The sequence below is a fragment of the Leptopilina boulardi genome, unplaced genomic scaffold, assembly GCF_019393585.1.
Source record: "Leptopilina boulardi isolate dan_hultmark-lab unplaced genomic scaffold, ZJU_Lbou_2.1 LbouV2_396, whole genome shotgun sequence".
NCBI classification, from domain to species: domain Eukaryota; kingdom Metazoa; phylum Arthropoda; class Insecta; order Hymenoptera; family Figitidae; genus Leptopilina; species Leptopilina boulardi.
This window is the reverse complement of record NW_026137969.1, coordinates 178,076-204,301: the sequence shown is the minus strand read 5'-3', so window position 1 is coordinate 204,301 and position 26,226 is coordinate 178,076. Positions and strand designations below refer to the sequence as shown.

The 26,226-nt window shown below is 26.2% G+C and overlaps 1 protein-coding gene and 1 long non-coding RNA gene across 2 annotated transcripts; both read right to left on the bottom strand.

Moving 5' to 3' along the window:
• Window positions 1-24: 24 nt before the first annotated feature.
• On the bottom strand, window positions 25-26,160 carry LOC127288825 (uncharacterized). The gene is made up of 25 exons (XM_051316488.1): window positions 25,927-26,160; window positions 25,499-25,608; window positions 25,082-25,172; window positions 24,565-24,750; window positions 24,385-24,475; window positions 24,164-24,266; window positions 24,000-24,078; window positions 23,818-23,927; window positions 22,979-23,047; window positions 22,664-22,832; window positions 22,288-22,467; window positions 21,976-22,147; window positions 8,795-8,945; window positions 5,481-5,679; window positions 5,156-5,265; window positions 4,693-4,783; window positions 4,256-4,441; window positions 3,710-3,800; window positions 3,498-3,600; window positions 3,355-3,433; window positions 1,534-1,643; window positions 1,039-1,107; window positions 801-969; window positions 545-724; window positions 25-434 (listed from the first exon to the last, which is right to left on the bottom strand). The coding sequence occupies exons 1-25, from the start codon at window positions 26,078-26,080 to the stop codon at window positions 277-279; spliced, it is 3,210 nt and encodes a 1,069-aa protein (XP_051172445.1). The 5' UTR covers window positions 26,081-26,160; the 3' UTR covers window positions 25-276.
• LOC127288864 (uncharacterized) lies at window positions 18,407-18,796 on the bottom strand. The gene is made up of 2 exons (XR_007844097.1): window positions 18,653-18,796; window positions 18,407-18,581 (listed from the first exon to the last, which is right to left on the bottom strand). It is a non-coding gene; the product is annotated as an uncharacterized LOC127288864 (long non-coding RNA).
• Window positions 26,161-26,226: the final 66 nt, after the last annotated feature.

The window sequence follows — 26,226 nt, the reverse complement described above, 5'->3', positions numbered from 1 at the left end:
GAATTTTAAAAATTCTTTTAAAAATTCTTTTAAAAATTCTTCTTTTATTTAATTTTAATCAGAATTTTACAATTTTTTTCAATTAATATAATAATGGAATCTATTGAAACTTAATAAATTTTTTGATTACTATTTGTTTTCGATTAATTAAATTAGATAAATAAATATTTACACCTGGAATGATAAAATTTTTTAAGTAACTTGTTAAAAATTTGTACAAACTTAAAAATCTTTTTAAATGAATTAGGAAAATAAAATTTGTTACATAGTCATTTTTTACTTTGCTAAAAATTTTACTCGTACTGGTTGCATTGGTCTTAGTACCATATCTTGAAAAAGTACAATTTCATGAGCTAGGTCAATGGGTTCCAGATGGAAATTATAAAGCAATTGTGCTACCACAACCTTCATTTCTAGCATTGCAAATTTTTGACCTAGAAATTAATAAATTATTTATATAAATTATAACGTTAATTATCTAAAAAATTACTTTTATAACAATTTTAAATTCTATTTACGAAAATAAATATACAATAAAAATTACCAATGCAATTCCGTGATCCGCCACTGAACGGAACATAAGAAAATGGATGTCGATTTACCGAGTTTTCAGGTAGAAATCTATCGGGATCAAATTTATTTGGATTTGGCCAGAAATTGGGATCTCTATGAAGATCAAAAATATATAAAAATATATTTGAACCTGCTGGGACTAAACCGTTTTCTGCAAAAGAGAATTTAATTTTTGTTAACAAAAACATTTATAGTTATTAAAATCTTTGAGTTTATTGAATACATACTTAGTTTTAAATCTTCGTGAATTACTCGAGCAATACTAGGAACACTTGGATAAATTCTCAATGATTCTTTAATGCAACGTTCAAGATATTGTAATTTATTAACTTCCGTCATTCCTAATTTTCCGCCACTTTGTTTCATAACTTCACAAACTTCTTTTCTTATACGCTCCTAATTGAAAAAATTATCTTAGCTGGTTTAATTTAATTAGTATTACTGATAGTTCTAATAATGACTGACCTGTATTTCTCTATGCTCTGCCAGAAGTGGTAATAAGAAGGTGAGACCCATTGAAGTTGTGTCATGACCCTGTAAAAACATCAATATTATAAATAATATATTTTTTGGTTTTAATTACTAATTTTGTGAAAGTAAAGAAGCTGGAGGAATTAGAACGCGGAATTTTTTTACCTAGTGAATGAATTAGCTAAAAAAGGAGCTAGGGAAAAATTCATTAGGCCTTACAATTCCTGTTACTGATAAATGTTTGGCCTAGGAATTTAAAAAATTGCTCCCTAGCTCTTGAAAAACAAACTTCGACACGTTTGTGAGGTAACGTTAACAGATTACAGGCTACTTCTTTCTTAGGAAAACAGTTATTGGTACTAAGAACCTTGCCACGATATTCTTAGGACTTAGGCACAGATTTAGCAATTCGGAGACTTTTACCCAAGCGGCTGCTAAAGAAGTCGCAACCTGTCTTAAATAATAAAAATAATAATAACAAGAAATCACCTCAAAAACAAAAGTGTCCACTTCTTCTCTTATGCCCACGTCATCAATAGAACCTTCATTTTTTGCAGCTGTTATAAGAATGTCCAGCATAGCCATTCGTTTCTTTGCACCTTTTGGAAAAAAAATAAAAATTTCATTTAAAGTGATCAGAGTAGTACTACGATATCTCTTTGAAAGCTTTCTAAGAAGATCGGTGATATTCAAATAGAAGCTTTAAGGAAAATCAAAATGTCTCCCTTAAAGAAAGCTACTCCGGAATTTCATTGCAATCTTCGAGGGGAATATCATGAGAAACTTATCTGAATCTTAAGTGAAGCATCAGCAGAATCTCGAAGAAAGCTTCCAGTGAATTATCAAGGTAAATACCGCTGAAATCTTCAGTGAACATTTTCTAAATAATCTACTGGAAGCTTGCAATGATGTACCTGGTAAAAATTGCGGAGCATTACCGGACTAATCATGAATTAGTATGAAACAATCTGGTTTATTGGTAGGATTTTGTCATCCGAAATTAGTTCCCCTAAATCTGAAATTTGCCCGATTTGTGTAACTATAGTTAATCCGGAATTAAGTAGGTCTAATCCGAAGTCAGTTCGATCAAACTAGTGAATGCAGATTCTACATTTACTGATTACACAGGCCGGATTAATTTCGGATTCAATAGAAGTAATTTTGTAATTTATTAGTTGGGTATGATTCGATTAATTTCAAATTAGACCGGATTTACTAGTGACACAAATAATACTAATTTTTCCATCTTGATTTAAATAATTTAATATTTGTTCTAATCTCTTATTTTCATAAAATATAAAATTCCATTTGCCATGTCGTCACAATACATACTGTGTACCTAAACAAGTATGGCCCAAGAATGGCGCCCAGTCGACACCGCGTGCTTCTCCCTTAAAGAAAGCTTCTCCGGAATCTCATTGAAACATTCCAGGGGAATATCATCAGAAACTCATCTGAATCTTAAGGGAAGCATCACCAGAATTTCGAAGAAAACTTCCAGTGAATTATCAAGGGAATCATCACTGGAATCTTCAGTGAACATTTCCTAAATAATCTACTGGAAGCTTGCAATAATGTATCTGGTAAAAATTACAGACTGTTTCCAGATCAATCTGGAATTATTCCTAAACAGTTCGGTTTACTGTCAGGTTTTTCTCCCCTGGAATTAGTTCGGCTAAATCCGAAATTTTGTTTGTGTAAATAATGAATTCGGAATTAATTATGTCTAATCCGAAGTCAGTTCGGTTAAACATAATTACTGAATGCAGATTCAGGATTTACTGGATTATTCTTGTCTCATTCTTTGGATTGTATTACTTGTAAGTTAAATAAAACCAAATCAAATAGCTCAGAATTTCACCAAAGAATATTTTAATTACAAATAAATATCAGATAAAATTTCAGATTTTTCACATAAAGATTTTAGATTATTACAGACTTGTGTCGGATTCAGTTTTTTCATACAGTACTAAAACTGTGGCTTACTGTTTGCGAATTAATTACATAAAAATTTTGAATTGGTTTTTAATTTAACCATATTAAATTGTTGCAGGCAAATTGCGGATTTATTTCAGGTCTCGGATTTATCTTTTCATCAAGATTAATTATTGACTAATACGGATCATTTTCGAATTGTTTTCGTATAAAATTTCTGTACAAATCCGGACTAATTTGAAATCAGTGCGTAATTTTAATCAGAGGACATTTAAAAGTTCCTAAAAGCTTCCATTTCGAAATACATAGAATATGATAATAATCAAACGGATATTTATTTTTTTAAGACATTAAAATATTTGAATGCAAATTTACCAGTTTCATTTACAGATGAATTGGAATGTTTTATTTGTCCGACTTTTTGTTCATGATAATGCACTCGATCAGCTATGATCTGAAACAAATTTTGTATTATATTAATTGAAATAGAATTATTTTTTCAAGAATGTTTATCCTACTTTGTTTGTTAAATGATGCAGTGTTTGGAGAACTTTTTTCTGACGAATTCCAGTCTTTGACATATTAAATATCCAACTGTTATGTAACCAAGGTCTTACTAATCTAAAACATAATAATTTTGTTAATCTCCAAAAAAAAAATTTTGCACACCTCTAACTAGAAGAGTGAGTGACATTAAACATATGCAAAAAAAATATTTTATCACTTATACCTGTAAACAAAATGATCTCCCAATTTTTGTACAGCATCTCGATATTCTTTTTCGTTTTTCTTTGCATCCAATTCTGTACCCATTGCAGTCTCTATAAATAAATTCTTTTTTAGTCTTAGATCAGAAATTAGAATCTTGAATCATAAAAGTAAATTATTTGTATACAATGTAACAATAATAATTGTTTTAGTGTTCCAAACATTGCGTGTTAAATAATATACGTAATCAATTTCATAAAAAAAAATGCTTCATCACTAAAGAGTTAAAAAGTCAAGGATCATTAATCATTTTTGCAACTGTTTCTATTTATCATTTCCTTGAAAATCATTATAAATATTTGCGTATATGACAGTTGTGATATTAAAAAAAAAATTTGATTATCATGTCACAATTATGAATTTTAAATCTTTTATAACAGCGCAATAATTCAAATAATGACACTTTGAGAGAAGCAACTTAAATTTTATGCGTCAATAAAAATAATATTTATTTTTTAATATTAAACACTAATTAAATAATTGAATTTATTTTATTAAAATTATTTACCACATATGGAATCTAATGTTAATCTTGTCATTATTGGTACTATATCTTTAATAATTTCATTTCCTTCGCCTTTTAATTTTTTAACAAGCAATTCTGATTGTTCTACAAAAACATTCACAAATTCCTGTAGAATATTGAAATGAAAGGCTGGTGTCATCATTCTTCTTCTTATCAGCCATTTTTCTCCTGCGGAATTTAATTATAGTTTTATTGCATTTTATTTTTAGTTAGTTTTTATTTATTTTTTTATTTTCTCAGTTCAGTTAGTTACTTAATTTTGTATTAAATTGAAAAATATATTGATAAATGAAAACAAGAAACAATTTTTTATTTATTTCTCTAAATTTTTCTATTTTTATTAATGTTTTCATGGTTTAAATTTATATTTTGAAGTATATATATCTAATTAGAGAAAAAATATTACAGTAATTATTTACCTGTACTTGTTAATAATCCAGTGCCCAGCCAAGGATGAAGAAAATCATAAATTCTACCTTTTTCAGTATGTTTCGTGCTACTCAGTACAATCTGTAAATAATAATTTGCCTTCCTTTAAATAAATTCCTAAATAGTAAATTTTGTGAAAATATTTTTGTTTTATTTGCATAAAAAATAAAGTATTTTAAATTTAACAATAATTGAGAGTTCAAAAATAATTAATTTTTATAAATAAAAATTAGTGGAAATTTTTTTAGTTGAAAGTGAAAAATTTAATAATAGAAATAATAATGAAATAAAAAAATTTCATAGAGTAAAAAATCTTCAAGTGACTTTACAAAAATTAAAAAAGAACGTTAATAATTATTATTACATAAAATTTTATTAATTTAAATTAATTAATAGAAAAAAAATAATTTTAATAAATAATTGTTTTTTTTTTTGAAATAGGTATTTATTTACCTGCACATCATCTGGATGATAAACACTAATTGTTGGCAACCCTCCGAGCCATAGTCTATTAATTGGATAATATTCCTTATTTATTCTTCTCAATGATTTCCAAAGTTCATCTAATTAATTTTCCTTACATTAAACTTTTATTCAAATATTATTGTTAAAATATTAAACATTATAATTTTTTTTCACATTTCTTTTAATGTGATATTTAAATTAACAATTATTGGAAAATTTATTTAATAACATCTTTAAAGAAATTTTTAATATCTAAGTTATTTTAAAAATAAAGATTTTATTATTATTATTATAAATTATACATATACCATACCCAAAGGTCCCAAAAATTCGCGTGCATTTCCAAGTAAAGGAAGAACGGTAGGACCAGGAAATTTATTTACTAACCTACCTCGTTTATTATAATGATTTTTAAAATGATAAAATACTAATGTTATTGTAATAATTCCTAATATTAGGCCAATCATTATAGAAATAACAAAATTTTTTTCTAGACGTAAAAGCGAAAATATCTATTTATTTATTTTATTATTATTATTATTATTTGTTACAGAAGGAATTAATTTTAAGTAAAAATTTCAATTTGAAAATTTTATTTTATGTTTTCTACATATTAGGACAGACTCATCATATACACTTTGAAAATGCACAATTTATACTAAGTATAAGATAAAATATCAAGAATTGAACTAAGTCTGCAATAATCAAAATTGCGTGTCACTAAGAAAATTATAGCTTGTTTTTTTTCTATCCTATACAATCGTGATTTTACTACTTTGAAAAATGACTTCATTTTCCTCAAGAGAAAAAAAAATTGCCTTACTTAGATTCGGAGTTAATATATAAACATAATACAATAATCAATATAAAAGGAAAAGAAAAAAATAATTTTTGAAAACCTCAAAAGACAATTTTATTTTTTTATTATTTAATTTTATTTATTCTTATTAATTAATAGAAATTCTATTTAAACGAATTTCTATACATTACACAACTTTAAATTCAATAAATTTTTTTATTTAATAAAATTTTACTTCATCGAATTTGAATTTGTCGAAATTATTATTTGCCTGAATTGTTAAATTAGCCTTGAATATATTATTTAAAATAATTTTTATTTTATAGAAAGAATATTGGAAATAAATTATTTTTTGGTTAACTTTTCATTTTCTTGAATTTATATTTTATAGAATTCTTAAATCGTCGAATTTTTAATTTCAAAAAATTTTCATTTTTCGGAATAAGTACCTCTGGCAGAATTAGTGGCGAATTTAACGATTAACTACATTAGAAATTATTAACGAAATTATGATATGAATTATTATAAGATTTGCATCTAATTTTTTCTGCTATATTTTTATTCGGAAAAATCAAAATTCTTTAAAATTTCTAATATTTAATATCTTTCTGTCTAATAATGCAAATTCCATGAAATATTAACTATTTTTTTAAACTAAACTAAAATATAATAAATATTAATTTCTATCAATTTTGAAAGACGTAGTTTTAAAATTTTAAAAAAATTATCTTGAGTGAAAATCTTGCTTCAAATAATAATTTCTTTATCATTTTGATTTTTCGAGGAAAATATATTTAGTAGATTTTTAATTACAAAAATATTTCTAAATTATGAATTCCATTGAAGAAGTATAATTTTTATTATTTTTTTAATCTCAAATAATTTCTTCAGAAATAGGCGACGTTGAAAAGATTGTATTCTAAACATGAAATTGATTTAATATCTTTTTAATTTCTTTCAATGTCATAAGGTAAAAAAAACTCTGTTTTCTTGCTTTGTCGACATAAATAAAATAAAACAAATAACTTTAATAAATTATAGAGTTTGAATCTATTCATTTTATTCGATGAAAAATAAACTTGAAAGTATTACAAAGAAAATCCAAAAAAAAAATTTTTGATACAGACAAAAAAAACCATTCCATTCGTGGAATAATAGTTTTTATACTTTTAAAATTTAGTCTTTGCATCTTATAATTTTTAATTTCATAAGAATGTTTTATATCATTTTTACTATTGAAGGTAATATCTGCTGCTGTTCTATATTTGTTAAAATCATCATAAATAATTATGCTTAAATATTTTCTTTTAAAACTATTAATTTCCGTTATATTTGGTACTACATTTATTAAATGAGGCTCAAATTTCATCACTTGTTCCAAAATTTGAGCAAATATAATGTCCTTTTTGTATTATTGTACGGATGTAACATTAGCAAAATAAATAAATATTTTCAATTTTTTTTTTTTTTTTTTTTTATTTGAATCAAAATATCGAGCCCACAGTCAAAAGACCATTGAAGGGCAATACATTTCTGTGAAACGAAAATAACAGAAATAATTGAAGAATATAAGATCTACATAATAACAAAAATAAAAATTGCATCAATCATAAGAAACAAAAGAATACATTGTAAAACATTAGATCTTAATAACAGCATTATACTAATATATTATAAAAAGAAAAATATATTATTAAGTAAAACAAAAACCTAACGCCGAGCAATAATATAATATTTGATAACGCTTTTAAAAGAATTTAAGGACATTCCAAAAAATTCTATATTTACATCATGGTGTAAGCATATTACATTTTGCACATATTATATATGAGTGCAGCCAAACCCACCGCAGAGTGAGGCATAGGCAGCGAAAATGTCTGATAATAACGTGATTGTTGTCTCGGTATTTTTAGTCTTATCAATTCAAGAAGGTTTGGACAATTAATTTTATAATTAAGCAGTTTAAATAGAAAAATTGATTGATTTATAAATCGACGTTCCGCTAAGGTTAAGAAATTAAAGCTTTTTCATAATTCATAGTAAACAGATCCTCGTGGGGGGTAAACATGATTCTTTCGGAAATATAGAAACTTTAAAAATCTTTTTTGAATTTTTTCGAGGTTTTGAATATATTTATCAAAGACAGGATTCCATGGGATCGTTGCATAGTTAAATTTGGAAAGAACAAGGGCATTAAATAATAAAATAAAAGTATCTATATTTTTAAAGTTTCGCGCATTCCTAATTAAGCTTCCCAGAGACTTAGTAGCACTTAATTCAACAGCTTCTATACATGAGGTATAAAAGTTAATTTCGAATCAAACAGAACGCTTAAATCGCGAATCGAATCTTTTCTAGTTAATTCAATATTATCTATAAAGTACTTGTGGCTTATCAGTGTCTCACGCCGCGTATAGCTAACAATATAGCATTTCTCTAAGTTTAATTTGAGCTTATTATTCAGGCACCACCGATCAAAATCGTTAAGGTTGGATTGAAGGAATTCAGCATCCTCTAATGATTTAATCGGATGAAATATTTTGAGGTCATCTACATACAATAGTTTACCAACAGTTAAACAATTAGAAACATTATTTATAAATATATTAAAAAGGGATGACCCCATAACTGATTCTTGAGAAACACCTGATGAACGGATAAATGACTGTGAAGAGAATCCATTATATTGAACTATGTATGTTGGAGCGATTGACAAGGTAGGACTGTAGAAGTAAAAAAAGGCTAGCAGGGAGATTTAAGTCAGAAAGTTTAGAGAAGAGGAGCTCATGATCTACACTATCAAAGGCTTTGGAAAAATCAGTATATACCACATCAAGCTGGTTTCCATCCGAAATAGTTTGATTAATATACTGAGTAATGCTTACTAAGTTGGTAGTAGTTGATTTATTATTTATACAGCCATGTTGCTCATCAACAATGACGGGTGCCAAACTATAGGTAATATAACTCACTTTGTATCTATTAAGATTTAACAATTATTTGGAAACCATTGATTTTTGGCTGATACAACCTGAGAAGAGTAGTTATTGGTAAAAGGATTTCAGTGACTAATAATAGGTAATTTTTTAAAAATTGGTTTAACCGTTACTTTCCTCTTTTCATCGTATGTCAATAAATTAATGTCCAAAAAACTTTTATTCCAAAATGAATGCAGAGTTCTGTTGATGTAATCATGAGTTAAAAAATTAGAGTTAACAACTAAACATTTTGGTTGTGATGAACCTCTTATTAACATTCCGTACCTTGAGTGTAGAAATTTTTTCGAAGTGAATTGGAGTATCTTTATTAATCCACTGTAAAATAAACAGTGTAGTATGTCTAGGTCGATTTAGTATATTAACATATAGCTCTTTAACTCCGTTAAATAATTTACTGTGACTGATGCTCAAAAATGGAAAATGTGAATTAACTGTTGTCATAAGAGAATTCATTATTGGATCTATATTTTCTTGTTCATCGTCAAAAATAAACACTGCCTGATGTAACTTTGATTCTTCTTTTAAATACTTTATCAATCCATCAAAATAATCACTTGTTGATGATATTCCTAGGATTTCTTTCTAAAAAATGTAACTCACAATAAATAGAATTCTAAACTTCATTTTTTTGTATAACCACTTTATTGTTCTAATATCAATAGTAGACTGTTACTTAAGCTTTAAATAAACTACCCTTAAAGTAATTGAATTCTTTTTATATAAATGAAATAAGGCTATAAATAATATAAAACATACAAAGAAATTTTTTTAATTTAATTTTGTATTAGGAAAGAAAAAATGTATTAAAATTTTTCGCTTGGCCTCTTCAGATATTTAATATTACTGTAAAAAATGATTCTTTACAAAATTGAAAAAAAAAAATTTTTTTAATCTTTTATAAATTTTTTAAAATACTAATATTTTTTAAAAATATGAAAATTGAAATCCACCAATTTTTGTATATTAATGGTGCTATTTGAGGCATATTGCAAAATAATTGCTAAAATTTTAGAATTTCTATTTATCAATATTGTTAGCGATATAATATTTGATAGTAGTATCTAAGGAACTGCACGTAATGGAAAACTGGCTTTTCATATATATATATATATATATATATATATATATATATATATATATATTAGTTTTATAAGTAACTTTTTTATTATTACATCTGAACTAGTTTATATATATATACAAGACTGTAATTTTTTTTAAATACATATAAAAAATTTAAGATTTGTTAAACTTTTTATTTTATTCTATTCAAGATCCTTTCACGTAAAACGAATCTTATACTTTTTTTAGTGAATAACGTTAATTATTATTGAAAACACTTTTGCAGCGTAAGTCACATTATTTATATTTATTTATTTATTTAATTTAAATATCTATTTATTTAATTTATTTATTATATGCATATTTCATTTTTAAATGATGTGGGGTAAAAATTTTTTTAAAACCGTTTAAATTTGTTACACGTGGATTTATGTCAGATTTATTTCAATATTCATAAATTATATTTAAATATTAAACTTATATATATATATATATATATATTTTTTTTTTGTTTAACATAAACGAAATAATATTTGATAGCGGTATCTAAAAAAATAGAGAAAAACAGTGGTAGCTTATCGAAAATAATATTTAAAAAATAAAATTTATTATTTATCACTAGTTAAAATAGTATATAAAGTTGAAATTTTTATATTTAATACATTCGAAATTTATAACCTTTTATTCCTTTAAAGATGCTGTCACTTAAAATAAATTTCATACTTTTGTTGTCAATATTAACTATTATTGGAAACACTCTTGGACGTAAGCTCAACTATTTATATTTTGTTTTTAAATTTGTACGTTTTTATTGTTAAAATTTTTTTTATTGTAGGTCAGATATATAAATTTTTAAAATTGTTTTCGGTTTATAAAAATTTTTATAACTGAAAACAATTTTATATAGTTAGCAAATATAAGTATTAATTTTATTTTTTATTGGTTTTAGTGTTAATGCCTCTACCAACAAAAAGAAGTTGTCACAATGGTGATGGAAAATGTAAAATAGGCACATGCAGAGGAAGCATTAAATATCCAACAACTTTTGAAGAATGTGGTGAAAATGTGTTTGGAATGGCAGCCAAATGTTGTGGCCTGAAGAGTTAAATTAAAATTTTTTTTTGCCTACATAATAAAAATCAGATTATGAAGATTAATAGATGATGACTGTGTATTAAAAGTTTTCTTTTTCCACTTTAAGTTGGTCAATAATTGTAAATCTAGAAATCGTGAAAATGTAACCGTTATTTTTTTGTAAACATTTTTTTATTATATGCACATAAATAAATTTGGATATATAAGGAGATACATATATAACACATTTTTCTTTCTTATTATTTTATTTGTATTCTTTAAAATTGCTACGTAAGCGAAGTGTTTTCATATCTCCATTTATTTCTTATTGTTTTATTTTATATCCTTGTATTTAAATTTGGTCTTATTTTCTTGTAAGTTTTTTTAGGGCAGGAAAATTATCATAAAAAGGCAAAATAATTAACTAAATTATCTTTGCTTACAAAACATCATTTAATTGCATTTTTTTAAGTACAGCTTTTATTTTTAAGAAACAATCAAATTTAATAATTGTGATCATTTGGTTTTATTTTATTTGTCTGAATCAAATATATATCATTTTTTTATCAATAAATACAACAAATATTTTTTTTTTAAACTTTCTTACATATGAAAACTAATTTATCCTTTTCATAAAAATCTTCCTGAAACAAAAAAAAGAGGAAACGACTATTTTTACTATTAAAAAAAAAATTATATATATAAAAAAAAGGAAAAATCAGTTTTCGTTCAAACATTTATTTCAGCTACTAAACATACTACACCACTTTCATGAACAAGGAAAAATTGTAAACATTTTAAAATTTTAAAATTATATTCGATGACATCACACCTACACAGGCTGCCAAGGGACGTCAGCCAGAAAGAAGGGGGGTATTTGTTAGGGACGGAATTTCCGTTACTTTATAATTTTTTTAATCATTATTTATTCATAATCATCTTTCGAATTATTATATTATAAAACACAACACACATTATTATTCTCATTGTGAATATTATTTCGAAATCATTTAATAATTATGCCAAAGGTCTTTTCATGTACTTTATTTATAATGAATTGTTAAATTGAAATAAGTTACAAAATAATAACATGATCTAAATTCTTATTGTATCATTTAAATGTGGGTCTTCAATATATGACAGTTACTTAATCCCTTTGGAAGATTAAGTATCACTGCCCCAGTTAAAAATGCAACGTTGTTGAAATTGCATGAAAATAAGGAGAAGTCAGTTGCAAAATAGTCTTTCGGCCAGTAGGGATCGAATGATCAGTACTCGTTCAAGTGTTGAGTATCATTTCCCGCAAAGGCGGATGTAGTGTTGATTCCTGCCAAAGGCGGATGATTATATTATTGAAGTCCCACAAAAGGTGGTTGAAGTTATTAATTAATCCCCAAGTAAGGGTTGATTTGTGTTAAATAATAATAAATACAAGTGTCTTGAAAATATATAAAAATTAATTAAGAAATTCATTATAACTAAATAAAGAAGAGAAGACTTTCGCATACCTAAGTATCAAGTGACAAACAACGAGTAATACGATACTTTTCTGTAACGATTATAATTCTGGTGAGTCTCTTTAAATAATTGTCTTTAACAAAACAGTTTCTTATGTTTTGCTTCCTCGTGGAGGAAGCTTTGTAGTCCATTCATTTATAAAACTTTTCAAAGTGGCGGAAACAAATTTTTTTCTTTATAGAAACATGTTATATGAGATCCTGATCAATTGTCCGGATGTATGTATGTGTGTGTGTATGTGTGTGTGTGTGTGTGTGTGTGGATCCCTTTTTTGTTTAGAAGATAACTTTAACAGGTTTTAATGGATTTAGATAAAATTTGGTAGGCTCATTTATCATATTAATATCTCAAATCTGACCAAAGGATTTTGGAAAATATCCAAAAAAAAAAATTTTGTCGTCTTTTTTTAAAAAATTTTTTTTTAATCGAAAAAATTTTTAAATAGAAAAATTTAAGGTTACATATAATAAAATTGTATTCCTTACGTCAAGACGAATCGATCGATATATATAAAGTATACATTTAAGGTAAATTTAAAGAATTAATGAAAGTAAAAAAATCAAAATTTCACATTTAGGCTATAAAATTTTGTGATTTTTTAAATTGAAGATTATATATGAAATAATTGTATTCCTTACGTCAAGACGAATCGATCGATATATATAAAGTATACATTTGAAGTAAATTTAAAGAATTAATGAAAGTTAAAAAATCAAAAATTGACATTTTGGCAATAAAATTTTGCTTTCTCTACGAGGAAGCAAATTTTTTTGCTGATCGTAAAGAGGAAGCAAAATGTTCATGTAATGAACATCTGAATTTACAACTTGTTTGAATCTATCTTGCTGATATTTGTAAGACTTGACGTAAGTCAAGTAGTTTAATTATTGAATTTTGTAATAAACCTTTCTTTGCATGTATAAAACAAATACATTGAGAATAATTTGTAATAAATTGAGTGTTAATTTAATTTGACTCTATTTATTTATTTCACATTGAATTACTTTGTCTCATGTTTCTTTTTAACATTTTCTCTTAAACACCGTCTATCCGGGTTTATTGAATCAATAATTTACTGAGAGGCAGTCCACTACCTTATTCTAAAATTGTTTAGCGAAGAGCATTTACGCTTTCCAAATAAGCGGAATTGTTAAGTAATAAAAATCAGTATTCTTTCTATATATTTATTATTTCTCGTCAAGTTATCTATTTTATTTTCATTTATTAATTAACTTCAGTCTTTAACACTAAATATTATCGCGCGTCGATAAACATGTTACCGACCGCGGAGCACAAAGACGTAGTACCCGATTTCGCCGCGCGGGCCGCATCGCCAAAAATCACTCGTGTGTGCCCAGCCCACCGATCGGCTATATAAGCTGCGCTTTCGCTGAGGACCGACACTCTCGTGCTACACGGAGTCCGGGAGGGTCTTACCCACCTGACTAGGAGTTTTACACCGAAAATCTTTGTAGAGAGTTTTACCCGTCGAACATTATATCGGTTTTATGTGTAAATAGTGTATAGTAACGAATTGTAAAGTAATGTATCGCGATGTAAAGTAACGTAATGTATAGTAAAGAAATATTGTAAAGTACCGTATCAAGAGGTAAAGTAACGTAACAAATGTATAGTAAAGAAATATTGTATTCCCGCAGTTTAAAGTAAATTTTCCGTTTTATTACCGTTTGTATATATTCTTAGAGTTTTACTCTTCGTATAATTAGAACACGAGTTTTACTGTATATGTTTTATCTGTAAATACCGTTGTAAATAAATAATTTGTTTCAGTTTGTAATTAACCCGTAATTATCCTGTAATTATTTTTGTTGGAATCAAAACGAATCCTGGCTCGGCGAGCTAAAATATTGATTCTCACAATTACAAACGTTACACAGTTACATAAGCAAACTCTCTGTCGATTACTGATGGAACAATCTGGATTTGTTCAGTTGACAGGTTTATTGTTCCATATCACGTGGTCATCTTGAATTTTCGCAAACTGGCGTGCAGATCGTCGCGTCGTTTGCTACTGGCACATGTGCCACTTTTGCTTTTATTATTAGTTTAAAAAAAAATGACAATGTGCTGTTAAATAATGAATCCGGTTAAAGTGAGAAATCTATTGCAAGTGTAGTGAATGGATGAAGAGACAATTTCATCGTTTATCGGTAAAGTTATACTCGGTTACTATTGAACATAACCTCACCTTAAAAAATACAAAAAGTATATTAAATATTATTTAACAACAAATTTCAACTCAAAATAATTCTTTGGTTTCAGGTCAAAGAATTTGATTCAGAAGCTGCATGTTCCATAGATATTAATGCAAATGAAACTAGTGATATGACCTACGGAAATCTGCTATCGATTATTTTAGAAAGCGAAGGAACTGAACAAATTGTATTAGACGGATCAAAGCCTTGTTAATACAACAAATTGTTTTGTCGATTTAACAATTTAGTTTTGTTATTTCAACTATTCCATAACAATTTTCTTTGTTCATCAAACAATTCTGTTTGTTCACTGAACATTCCCAAAAGTTTTAATAACTTTTATTTTTGTCTTAAAAACAAATAAAACTGCTGGTTCTATATTAACAATCCGGAATAGTTGTGTGGACTTAATTTTTAGTAAGAAAAACAATTCTTTTTTCTCCGTCTACCATACCTTGCCCAGCAATTATAAACTCAGACGTCGCAGCTCCAGGTTCAATGGCTGCTAACTTGGAATGTTTTTAATAAAATGCTTTAAAAAATTGTGAGAAACAGATAAATATATTTGCAACATAATTTCATTCTTGCATTTTATTTAAAATAATTTTATCCCTCTTTCAAAAAAAATCCAAAAAACAGCGTTCTAATGTGGTTTCCCTTTTAATAATACTTTTAGAATATAATAAAATTTTTGTCAATACTTTCAGAACAGAGAATGAGATCCAATCATTTCTTGTTCAATTGTATTGCTGAAAGATTGAGTCGAAGCCGTATCGAAGCATAATTTTCATACTTTTTTAAAAACATTTCTAAATTTAAATTCATTAAAAATTTACAAAAACACACAATTTTTATATATATTTTTTTTATTTTATTGGTTACAGTTTAGAAAACACATTTTGTACTTAGTTTTTGTATAACATAAAAGATTTATTATAGTAGATAATGGTATTTATGGAACAGACAAAGAAACAAAATAAGCTTAAAGAAAAATAAAATGAACGATTTTAAAAAATTCTAATTACTTTTATCACTTACTGAAGTAGTATAAATAAGGTTGAAAATTTTTCTAGTTGATATAACTTAATATTTAAAGCTTGTTACATTGTATTTTCTTCATTATGGTTTCATTTAAAGTTAGTTTTATACTTTTATTGTCAATGATACTTATTATTGGAAACACTCTTGCATGTAAGTTATACAATTTATTTTTAAACTAGCAAGTGTATTTTTGATACTGTCTTTTTTTTAATTTAAATTTTTATTTTATTACAATCGTAATATCATAATTAGCATTGTAATTTTCAAAATAATCAAAAAAATATTTTTGAAATATAATTACAGAATTATAGATCATTTTTGCTTCCTCGTGGAGGAAACTTTGTAGTCCTTTCGTTTAAAAAACTTTTCAAAGTGGCGGAAATAAATTTTTTTTCTTTATAGAAACATGTTATATGAGATCCTGATCAATTGTCCGGATGTATGTATGTGTGTGTGTGTGTGTGTGTGGATCCCTTTTTTGTTTAGAAGATAACTTTAACAGGTTTTAATGGATTTAGATAAAATTTGGTAGGCCCATTTATCATATTAATATCTCAAATCTGACCAAAGAATTTTGAAAAATACTCCCAAAAAAAATTTTATGGTCTTTTTTCCAAACTTTTTTTTTTAATCGAAAAAATTTATATATAGAAAAATGTAAGGTTATATATAATAAAATCGTATTCTTTACGTCAAGACGAATCGATCGATATATATAAAGTATTCATTTGAGGTAAATTTAAAGAATTAATGAAAGTTAAAAAATCAAAAATTCACATTTTGTCAATAAAATTTTGCTTTCTCCACGAGAAAGCAAATTTTTTTGCTGATTGTAAAGATGAAGCAAAATGTTCATGAAATGAACATCTGAATTTACAAATTTTTGGTAAGTTTTTTATGCTTTTGGGTGGGTTTTTGGTCATAAAAAGGGTCTTCCTCTACTCGGATCAGGGTGTCAATTTTTTTCTACACTTTTCGGTGTCTTTTGTGCGAGAATATGCAATAAAATCGTCTGCCTAAAAAAAATTGAATTTTTTTGGTAAGTTTTTTATGCTTCTGGATGCGTTTTTGGTCATGAAAAGGGTCTTCCTCTACTCGGATCGGGGTGTCAATTTTTTTCTACACTTTTCAGTGTATTCTGTGAAAGCATATGCAATAAAATCGTCTGCCTAAGAAAAATTGATTTTTTTTGGAACTTTTTTATGCTTTTGGATGCGTTTTTGGTCATAAAAAGGGTCTTCCTCCACTCGGATCAGGGTGTCAATTTTTTTCTACACTTTTCAGTGTATTCTGTGAAAGCATATGCAATAAAATCGTCTGCCTAAGAAAAATTGATTTTTTTTGGAACGTTTTTATGCTTCTTGATGCGTTTTTGGTCATGAAAAGTGTCTTCCTCTACTCGGATCTGGGTGTAAATTTTTTCTACAGTTTTCGGTGTATTCTTTGCAAGTATATAAAATAAAATCGACTGCCTAAGAGAAATTGAATTTTTTTGGAACGTTTTTATGCTTCTTGATGCGTTTTTGGTCATAAAAAGGGTCTTCCTCCACTCGGATCAGGGTGTCAATTTTTTTCTACATTTTTCGGTGCATTCTGTGCAAGAATATGCAATAAAATGGTCTGCCTATGAGAAATTGAATTTTTTGCTTCCTCGTGGAGGAAGCTTTGTAGTCCTTTCGTTAATAAAACTGTTCAAAGTGGCGGAAACAAATTTTTTTCTTTATAGAAACATGTTATATGTGACGCCGCACGAGAAAAGGTACCTTTCCCCGAAATAACATTAGGCTTAGTTTTCCGTGTATAGAGCACGGAAAACTGAGCCTAATGTTATTTCAGGGATAGGTACCTTTTCTCGTGCGGCGTCACATATGAGATCCTGATTAATTGTCCGGATGTATGTATGTGTGTGTGTGGATCCCTTTTTTGTTTAGAATTCACATTTTGGTTATAAAATTTTGTGATTTTTTAAATTGAAGTTTATATATGAAATAATTGTATTCCTTACGTCAAGACGAATCGATTGATATATAAAGTATACATTTGAGATAAATTTAAAGAATTAATGAAAGTTAAAAAATAAAAAATTCACATTTTGTCAATTAAATTTTGCTTTCTCCACGAGGAAGCAAATTTTTTTGCTGATCGTAAAGAGGAAGCAAAATGTTCATGTAATGATCATTTGAATTTACAACTTGTTTGTAGACTGCTTTAATTATTATTGTAATTATGACTCTAAATTCATTTACAGTCCTAATTAGTGTCCTTATTATGATCGTAATTGAAGTTTTATTTTTTCAATAGTTATACCTCCTCCGCCACCACCTACAAAATGTCACAATGGTGATGGAGAATGCATGTTAGGAAGATGCAGAAGAAGAACAAAATACCCTACTACTCTTGCAGAATGTGGTCAAAATATATTGGGAATGGAATTTAAATGTTGTGGCCCCAGACAATAATGTAATTTAAATAAACGCTTTTTCACTTATAGATGATTTTTTCAGTAGGTCACAATTTTGTTTACTGTTATCATTAAAAGTTTTTTTTTTTTTTAAATTAAAATATAATCTTTAAAGCTTAATAGATAAGAACAAAAAAAATTGGTAGAGGGCAGGTAAAAAAGTGTTTATAATTCTTGATTTTTTCAAACAGATTAATTGTAAAAACTTTTGTAAACTATATGAAACCTACTGGTCAACAATGGTATGCTGAAAAAATAAACTGTTTTATTTTAAAGGCAATAAAACTAAAATCGCTGATATTTTTTTTCTGTTTTAACCTTTCTGTGTTTTCTGTGTTGTTGCTGTTTTTAATTCTTTTTTCTATTTTGGAGCAATAAACAATAACTTCTTTGACATTATAAATTAGACTACTAGACTACTATTTTTCATAATATAATTAAACATAATTTTCATAATTTTAGAAAATATAAATTGATGAAAAAAATGAACAAAAACACAATTTATTGTATATATTATCTTAATTTATTTTTCTAGTTATATTTAAAAAAAAATTAAACGTTTACGTTTTATACTTGTTTTTTTATATAACATAAACGATATAATATTTGATAATGATATATCTATTGAACAATTAAAAACAAAATTAGCTTACAAAAAAACAAAATAAATATTTTAAAAAAATTTTAATTACCTTTATCGCACTTGCTGAAATAGTATATATAAGGTTGAAATTTTTCTAGTTAATATAAATAAAATAGAAAGTTTGTTACATTTTATTTTCTTCAAAATGCTTTCACTTAAAGTTAATTTCATACTTTTATTGTCAATAATATTTATTATTGGAAACACTCTTGCATGTAAGTTAAATATATTTTTTATTTTTAAATAATTGTAAATTTTTTGATACTTTTTTTACATTTATTTTTATGGAATATTATAGCTGCGAAGCATTTTTTTTTATTAATTAATAAGATTATCAAGCAATGTAAGATATTAAATTAAATAATAACTGAATTTTTAAATAGAATGGATTTTTAAAATAATAACGGGAGTTTTATAAAATAATAATTTAGAAATCTCAAAAAACAATATCTCGAAACCAGAACACAGAAAAAACCGTAAACTGAAATTAAGAATATATTCGTGGCGCATATTTAAGAATATTTTATATTTAAACTTAGTATATATTATTCTTAAAATAAGAATAGTTAATTTAAGTATAAAATATTCTTAAATATGCCCCACAAATATATATTTAATTTCAATTTACGGTTTTTTCTGTGAATGGCTATTTACTAAACACTAAAGCTTCGCGCAAAAAAAAGTTTTTAAATTATAAAATAACTAAAGTCTCAAAATCCAATGTTCAAAAGCTAATTTAAAGAAAAATTAATTTAAAAAATCACACGTAATATTAATTATTAACTAATGAAAAATTTTCAATGGTCAAGTATTTCAAAATCTTATCATGGAGAAAAAAGAATTGTTGTAGTTACTAAAAATTAAGTCCACACAACAATTCCGGATTGTTAATATAGAACCAGCAGTTCTATTCGTTTTTAGGACAAAAAAAATTGTTAAAATCGGACTGTTATTAAAACTATTCGGATTGTTCGGTAAACAAACAGAATTCTTTGATGAACAAAATAAAATTCTTATGGAACAGTTGAAATAACAAAACTAAATTGTTAAATCGGCAATACAGTTTGTTGTATTAACAAAGCTTTGATCCGTCTAATACAATTTGTTCAGTTTCTTCGCCTTCTAAAGTAATCGATAGCAGATTTCCGTAGGTCATATCACCAGTTTCATTTGCATTAAAATCTATGGAACATGCAGCTTTTGAATCAAATTCTTTGACCTGAAACCAAAAGAATTATTTTGAGTTGAAATTTGTTGTTAAATAATATTTAATATACTTTTTGTATTTTTTAAGGTGAGGTTATGTTCAATAGTAACCGAGTATAACTTTACCGATAAACGATGAAATTGTCTCTTCATCCATTCACTACACTTGTAATAGATTTCTCACTTTAACAGGATTCATTATTTAACAGCACTTTGTCATTTTTTTTAAAACTAATAATAAAAGCAAAAGTGGCACATGTGCCAGTAGCAAACGACGCGACGATCTGCACGCCAGTTTGCCGAAAATTCAAGATGACCACGTGACATGGAACAATAAACCTGTCAGCTGAACAAATCCAGATTGTTCCATCAGTAATCGACAGAGAGTTTGCTTCTGTAACTGTACTGAATTGCAAACTGAACAAAACTGATGACAAAAAATTCGTATTGTTGTTAAAACAACATACATTTGTATTGACAACAATCCGAATTGTAATCCCATTTTTCTCCGTGTAAGACTACAAACGTATAACTAGGCTTATATTTCAATTGTGTGACGTCAATTAAAAAATAAAGTCACAAATTGTATTTATTTTACTTTTTATTTTTTTTAGTAATGCCTCTGCCTCCAGCACCTAAAAAATGTCACAATGGTGATGGAGAATGCATGATAGGAAGATGCAGAAGAAGAACTAAATATCCAACAACTCTTGAAGAATGTGGTCAAAATATTCTTGGAATGGCAGCTAAATGTTGTGGCCCAAGAAGTTAATACATTTTAAATCAATTTCTCATTTATGTGGGTAACACATGTTTATGTGACTGTTTTTTATTGTAATTTTGATTTTTTAAAATAATGAAAAATAGAAGTGGAATGTCAATAGTAAAAATGTTGATAATTTTTGTATTTTCAAAAAAAAATTTAATACCTATTTGTATTTATAGAAAAAAAGCAACTCACACCAATCATGATGTAACAAAATTAATTTTTGTATTTCCTATGCGAATATAACAAAAATATTACCCACTATTTTTTTTTTGTTTTAATTTGCCATTGTTTAAAGAAAATATTAACCACTTGAGCGTCATGGCGTTCAAACTTGCGTCGCGACTGGTGGTGACAGAAGCGTCAAAAATGCGTAAATGGCGTTCCCATTTGAATTTAATTTGTAAAGTCTGTAGACGTATTTAAATAATTAAAACGTATTTTTCATACTTTTTGAGATCAAGAAAAACGACGGTGTCAGGAAAAAATCATTTTTTTAAACATTCAAATGGTTTTTTCGAATTTTAAAGTCAACAAGTTTCAGTACTTTTTGCGAAAAGCGTTCTAATATTTTTTCGACTTTAATATTCTAAAAACCATTTGAATGTGGCATTTTCGTGGCACAGTCGTTTTTCTTGCCTTCAAAAAATATGAAAGATACATTTTGGTTATTTAACTATGTCTACAGACTTTACAAATTGGGTGCAACTAGGAACGCCATTTATGCATTTTTAACGCTTCTATCACCGCCACTTATAGAAATCTGCATTATCGACTACTGACAAAATGCCATTGCATAAATCTATGTTATCGGCTAGTGACAAAGTGCAGTTACAGAAATCTTCATTATCGAATGTTGGTAAATTGTCATTTCGAATGTCTATATTATCGACTGATGGTAAAATGCTATTACAGAAATCTGTATTACCGACTGTTGGTACCGTGTCATTGCATACAAATTAATTACTACATGTTTATAGTTTTATTTTTTAAACTGTTATTTATTCAAATGCATTCCATATCTAGAAAGGAGTGTTTTTGTTAAATGATGTAAATTTTACACGAACTGGATTTTTTGGCCTTAGGACTAAATCTTGCATTATAACAACTTCATGAGCATAATCAATAGCCTCCAATTCAAAATTATACAGTAAATGAGCAAGACATGTTTTTAATTCCAGCATTGCAAATTTTTGACCTGAAAAATTTTTTTTATTTTACTATTTTTTTTATATAATTATATTTATTATATTTTTATACATTCGTTTAAATAAAAATAAGAGAACATTTTTCGTTGAAATAATGTAACTAATTTAAAAAAAAAAGAAATTGCCCTACCAATGCAATTTCGAGGTCCACCACTGAATGGAACATAAGAAAAAGGATGTCTATTTCTAATGTTCTCGAGTAAAAATCTGTCGGGATCGAATTTTTCTGGATTTGGCCAATAATTTGGATCTCGATGAAGATCATAAATGTATAAATGAAGATTGGAACCAGCTGGTGCTATAAAGTCTTCTAAAATAACAAAATATTAATTAGATATATATGACAAATAAAAAATTGAAAATTATCTATTTTCTTATGTAGTTATTAAATTTTTAAGTTTTAACAATTTCGTTTTTATTTTTTTTACTCTATTACTGTCAAATAAAATTTGCTTTTTTCAAAATTAATAAATTTTTAATAATTTTTTATTTTCTAAAATTCTTACTTAGTTGAAGATCTTCATGAACAACACGAGTGATAACTGGCACACTGGGATATAGTCTTAATGATTCTTTAATGCATCTTTCCAAATAAACTAATCGATTTATTTCTCCAAATCCAATTTTTCCATTACTTTCATTTAATACTTCGCAAATTTCTTCTCTTGCAATTTTCTAAAGATAAATTATTGTGAGACAGATATTTACAGAAAAGTTTTTTTATATTAATTTTTTTAAAAATCTATTTTATTTTGAGCAATTAAATTAAAAAAAAGAATTAAACTATTTTTCTAAACATTTCAAAACTTTGTACAACATACCTGAACATTAGAATGTTCTGCCAATAGTGCCAAAGTGAATATTAAGGACATTGCCGTTGTATCGTGTCCCTTATTAACAGAATACATAGAAATAAATATTATTCTTAAAGTCGACATTATCGACTGCGGGCAAAATGACATTTCAGAAATTTATTTCACCGACCAGTGGCATTACCGACTGTTAATAAAGTATCATTACAAATGTCTATATTATCGACTCTTGGCAAACGATCATTACAAATGTCTATATTGATGACTAAATGGTAAATTGTCATTACAGATTTCTGTTTTATCGACTGTGGTTAAAATGTCATTTCAGAAATATATTTTACCGGATGGTTGTAAAGTGACATCACAGTAATCTACATTACCGACTGTCAATAATGTGTAATTGCAGATGACTACATTACCGACAGGTGGTAAAGTTCCATTACAGATGACTACTTTACCGGCTGGTAGTAGAGTGTCATTACAGAAATATGCATTACCGACTGGTGGTAAAGTACAAATACAGTTCTCTACATTATCTACTGTTGGTAAAGTGACATCATAGTAATCTGCATTATCAACTGCAGGTAAAATGTAATTACAGATTACTACATTACCTACTGGTGGCAAAGTACTATTACAGAAATCTACATTACCGACAAGTGGTTAAGTGCAATTGTAGTTTTATGTATTATCGACTGTTGGTAAAGTGCCATTTCAGAAATCTGCCTTACCGATTAATGGTAAAAATGTTATTATCAGATTTGTAGTACCATTTGATGGCAAAACGTCAAACACAGATATATACTACTTGTACTCTAAATGGATTAATAAAAAAATTAATCTAATACCTCAAAAACAAAGGTATCAACCTCTTCTCGTATTCCTTCGTCATCTATAGCAAAATTATTTCTCGAAGCAGAAATAAGAACATCTAACATTGCCATTCTTTTTTTGTGCACTGTAATTAAAATATTAATTGAATTTAAAAAATTAGAAAATAAATCTAAAAATATTTATGAAAATTATTCACTTCCTAATTCCTCTTTATCGGCAAAATTTTCATCTGTCTCAAATGATTGTTGATGATGTTTTTTTCTATCATAAATAATCTGTAAAATTGTTTTTAATTTATTATAACTTTTTTTTAAAATATATTTTTTTTAAATAATAAAATTAATATTTTTGAAAACTCACTTTTGTTGAAAAATCGTGTAATGTTTTTAAAACTTTCCTATGATAAATTCCAGATGTACTCAAATTGAACAACCAATCCAAATGAAACCAGGGTCTTAAAAGTCTTTTGAATGAATGGACTTTTTAGAAGAATTATTTTTTTTAATCAATAATAATAATTTATCATATTTTTTAGTTTAAATAAATTTTAAAAAAAACAGTAACTTTTACATATATATTACCGATATACTACAAATTTAGCCATTTCTTGAACAGATGATCGATAGTCACTTTTTTCATTCATACTGTCTGGTGATGTTCCCATAGCTGTTTCTAAAAGAAAAAAATTTTTTTTTGCATAAAATGAAAAAAAAATTGTTGAAATTGAAAAATTATATCTTAGATATTATATTTACACATACCACATATTGCATTTAATGTGAATTTGGTAAAAAGTGGTTCAATATCTTTTATCACTTCTGATCCTTCTGTTTTTAATGAAGAAACTAGTTTTTGAGATTCTTCAATGAAAATATCAACAAATCCTTGAAGAATATTGAAATGAAAAGCTGGTGTTAACAATTTGCGTCTCTTTTGCCATTTTTCGCCTAATATTTTTTTAAAACAATAATAATAATAATAATATTAGTAATAATGGAGTTATATTCTATAATCGGACGCAGGGACTCGGGACATCACAGTAATCTGCATTACCAACTGTCGATAAAGTGCAATTACAAATTTCTACATTACCGACTGGTGGTAAAGTGCCATTACAGAAATCTGCATTACCGACTGGTGGTAAAGTAACATCACAGTAATCTGCATTATGCATCTTTAATAATAATAATAATTGTAAAATTACAATTTTTTAAAAGAATGTTTTAAAAATTTATATATTTTTAAATTTTAAATATATTATCGAAAAATAACACTTACCAGTGCTGGTCAATAATCCAGTACCAAGCCAAGGATGTAAAAATTTATAAATAATACTTTTTTCAATGTGTTTTGTACTTGAAAGTACTATCTGAAAATTGAAAATATAATTTCTGTTGTCAATTTATTGAGTTTAGTAAAGAAATTAAAAAAAAATTTTTTTAATTTTACACAATGAAATAAAAAATACCATTTTTTTGAAAGACAATAAATAAAATAATTTTAAAAAAAAATGTTTAAAATAAAAATGTACCAAAAATGAAAAGTATTTAAAAAAACATATTGTACTTTTTGAAAATTTTTCTTCTCATCTGCATTGAAAGCTTTTAATTTCAATTTTGAGTAATTAATAAAAAAAAAGTAATTTACACATAAACCGTTATTTTTATTTAAAAAAAAAAAAAAAAAAAATTTCACCTGAATGTAATCTGGATGACAAATTCCTATACCACACATATTGCCTATCCACATTCTACTTATTGGATAATAATCTCTACAAAGTTCTCTTTGAGCAGTCCATAATTTATCTGAAATTATTAATTAACAAATCAAATTCTTTAATATTTAAATTTTTTACTTAAATTTGTAATTTACATGAAAAAAAATTTTGAATTCTTGAAATTCAATAAAAATTTTATTTAACATATATATTTAAAAAAACGAATTTATATGTAATTTATTAATAAATAACATGAATTAATGACATTAATTTATTAAAAATAATTTACATAAATAATTATCAATCATTATTTTCATAATTTAAAAAAATTTATTAGTAATTAATAATTTTAGAAAAAAAAAGAATAAAGTTTCAAATTATATTTGCTTATATTTAATATTATCACCTGTAGGTAATGCAAATTGATGCAAATTTCCCAAAACTGGAATTGTTTTTGGACCAGGAATTTTGTTAACTAATTTTCCTTTTCTTCCATGATGAATTGAAAAATGAACAATTGCCAATAAAATAATAAAGAATAGAAAAATAAAAAATAACATTTTTAAAAAACTTTTTTAATTATTAAAAAAAAATTAAACCAAACGAATTTTTTTTTTTTAAATATTAACGTGACACTTTGAATGACCGTTTACAGACGACTGATGTAATTTTATCTGAAAGTGTTTTTTATCGCAATTCGAGAAAG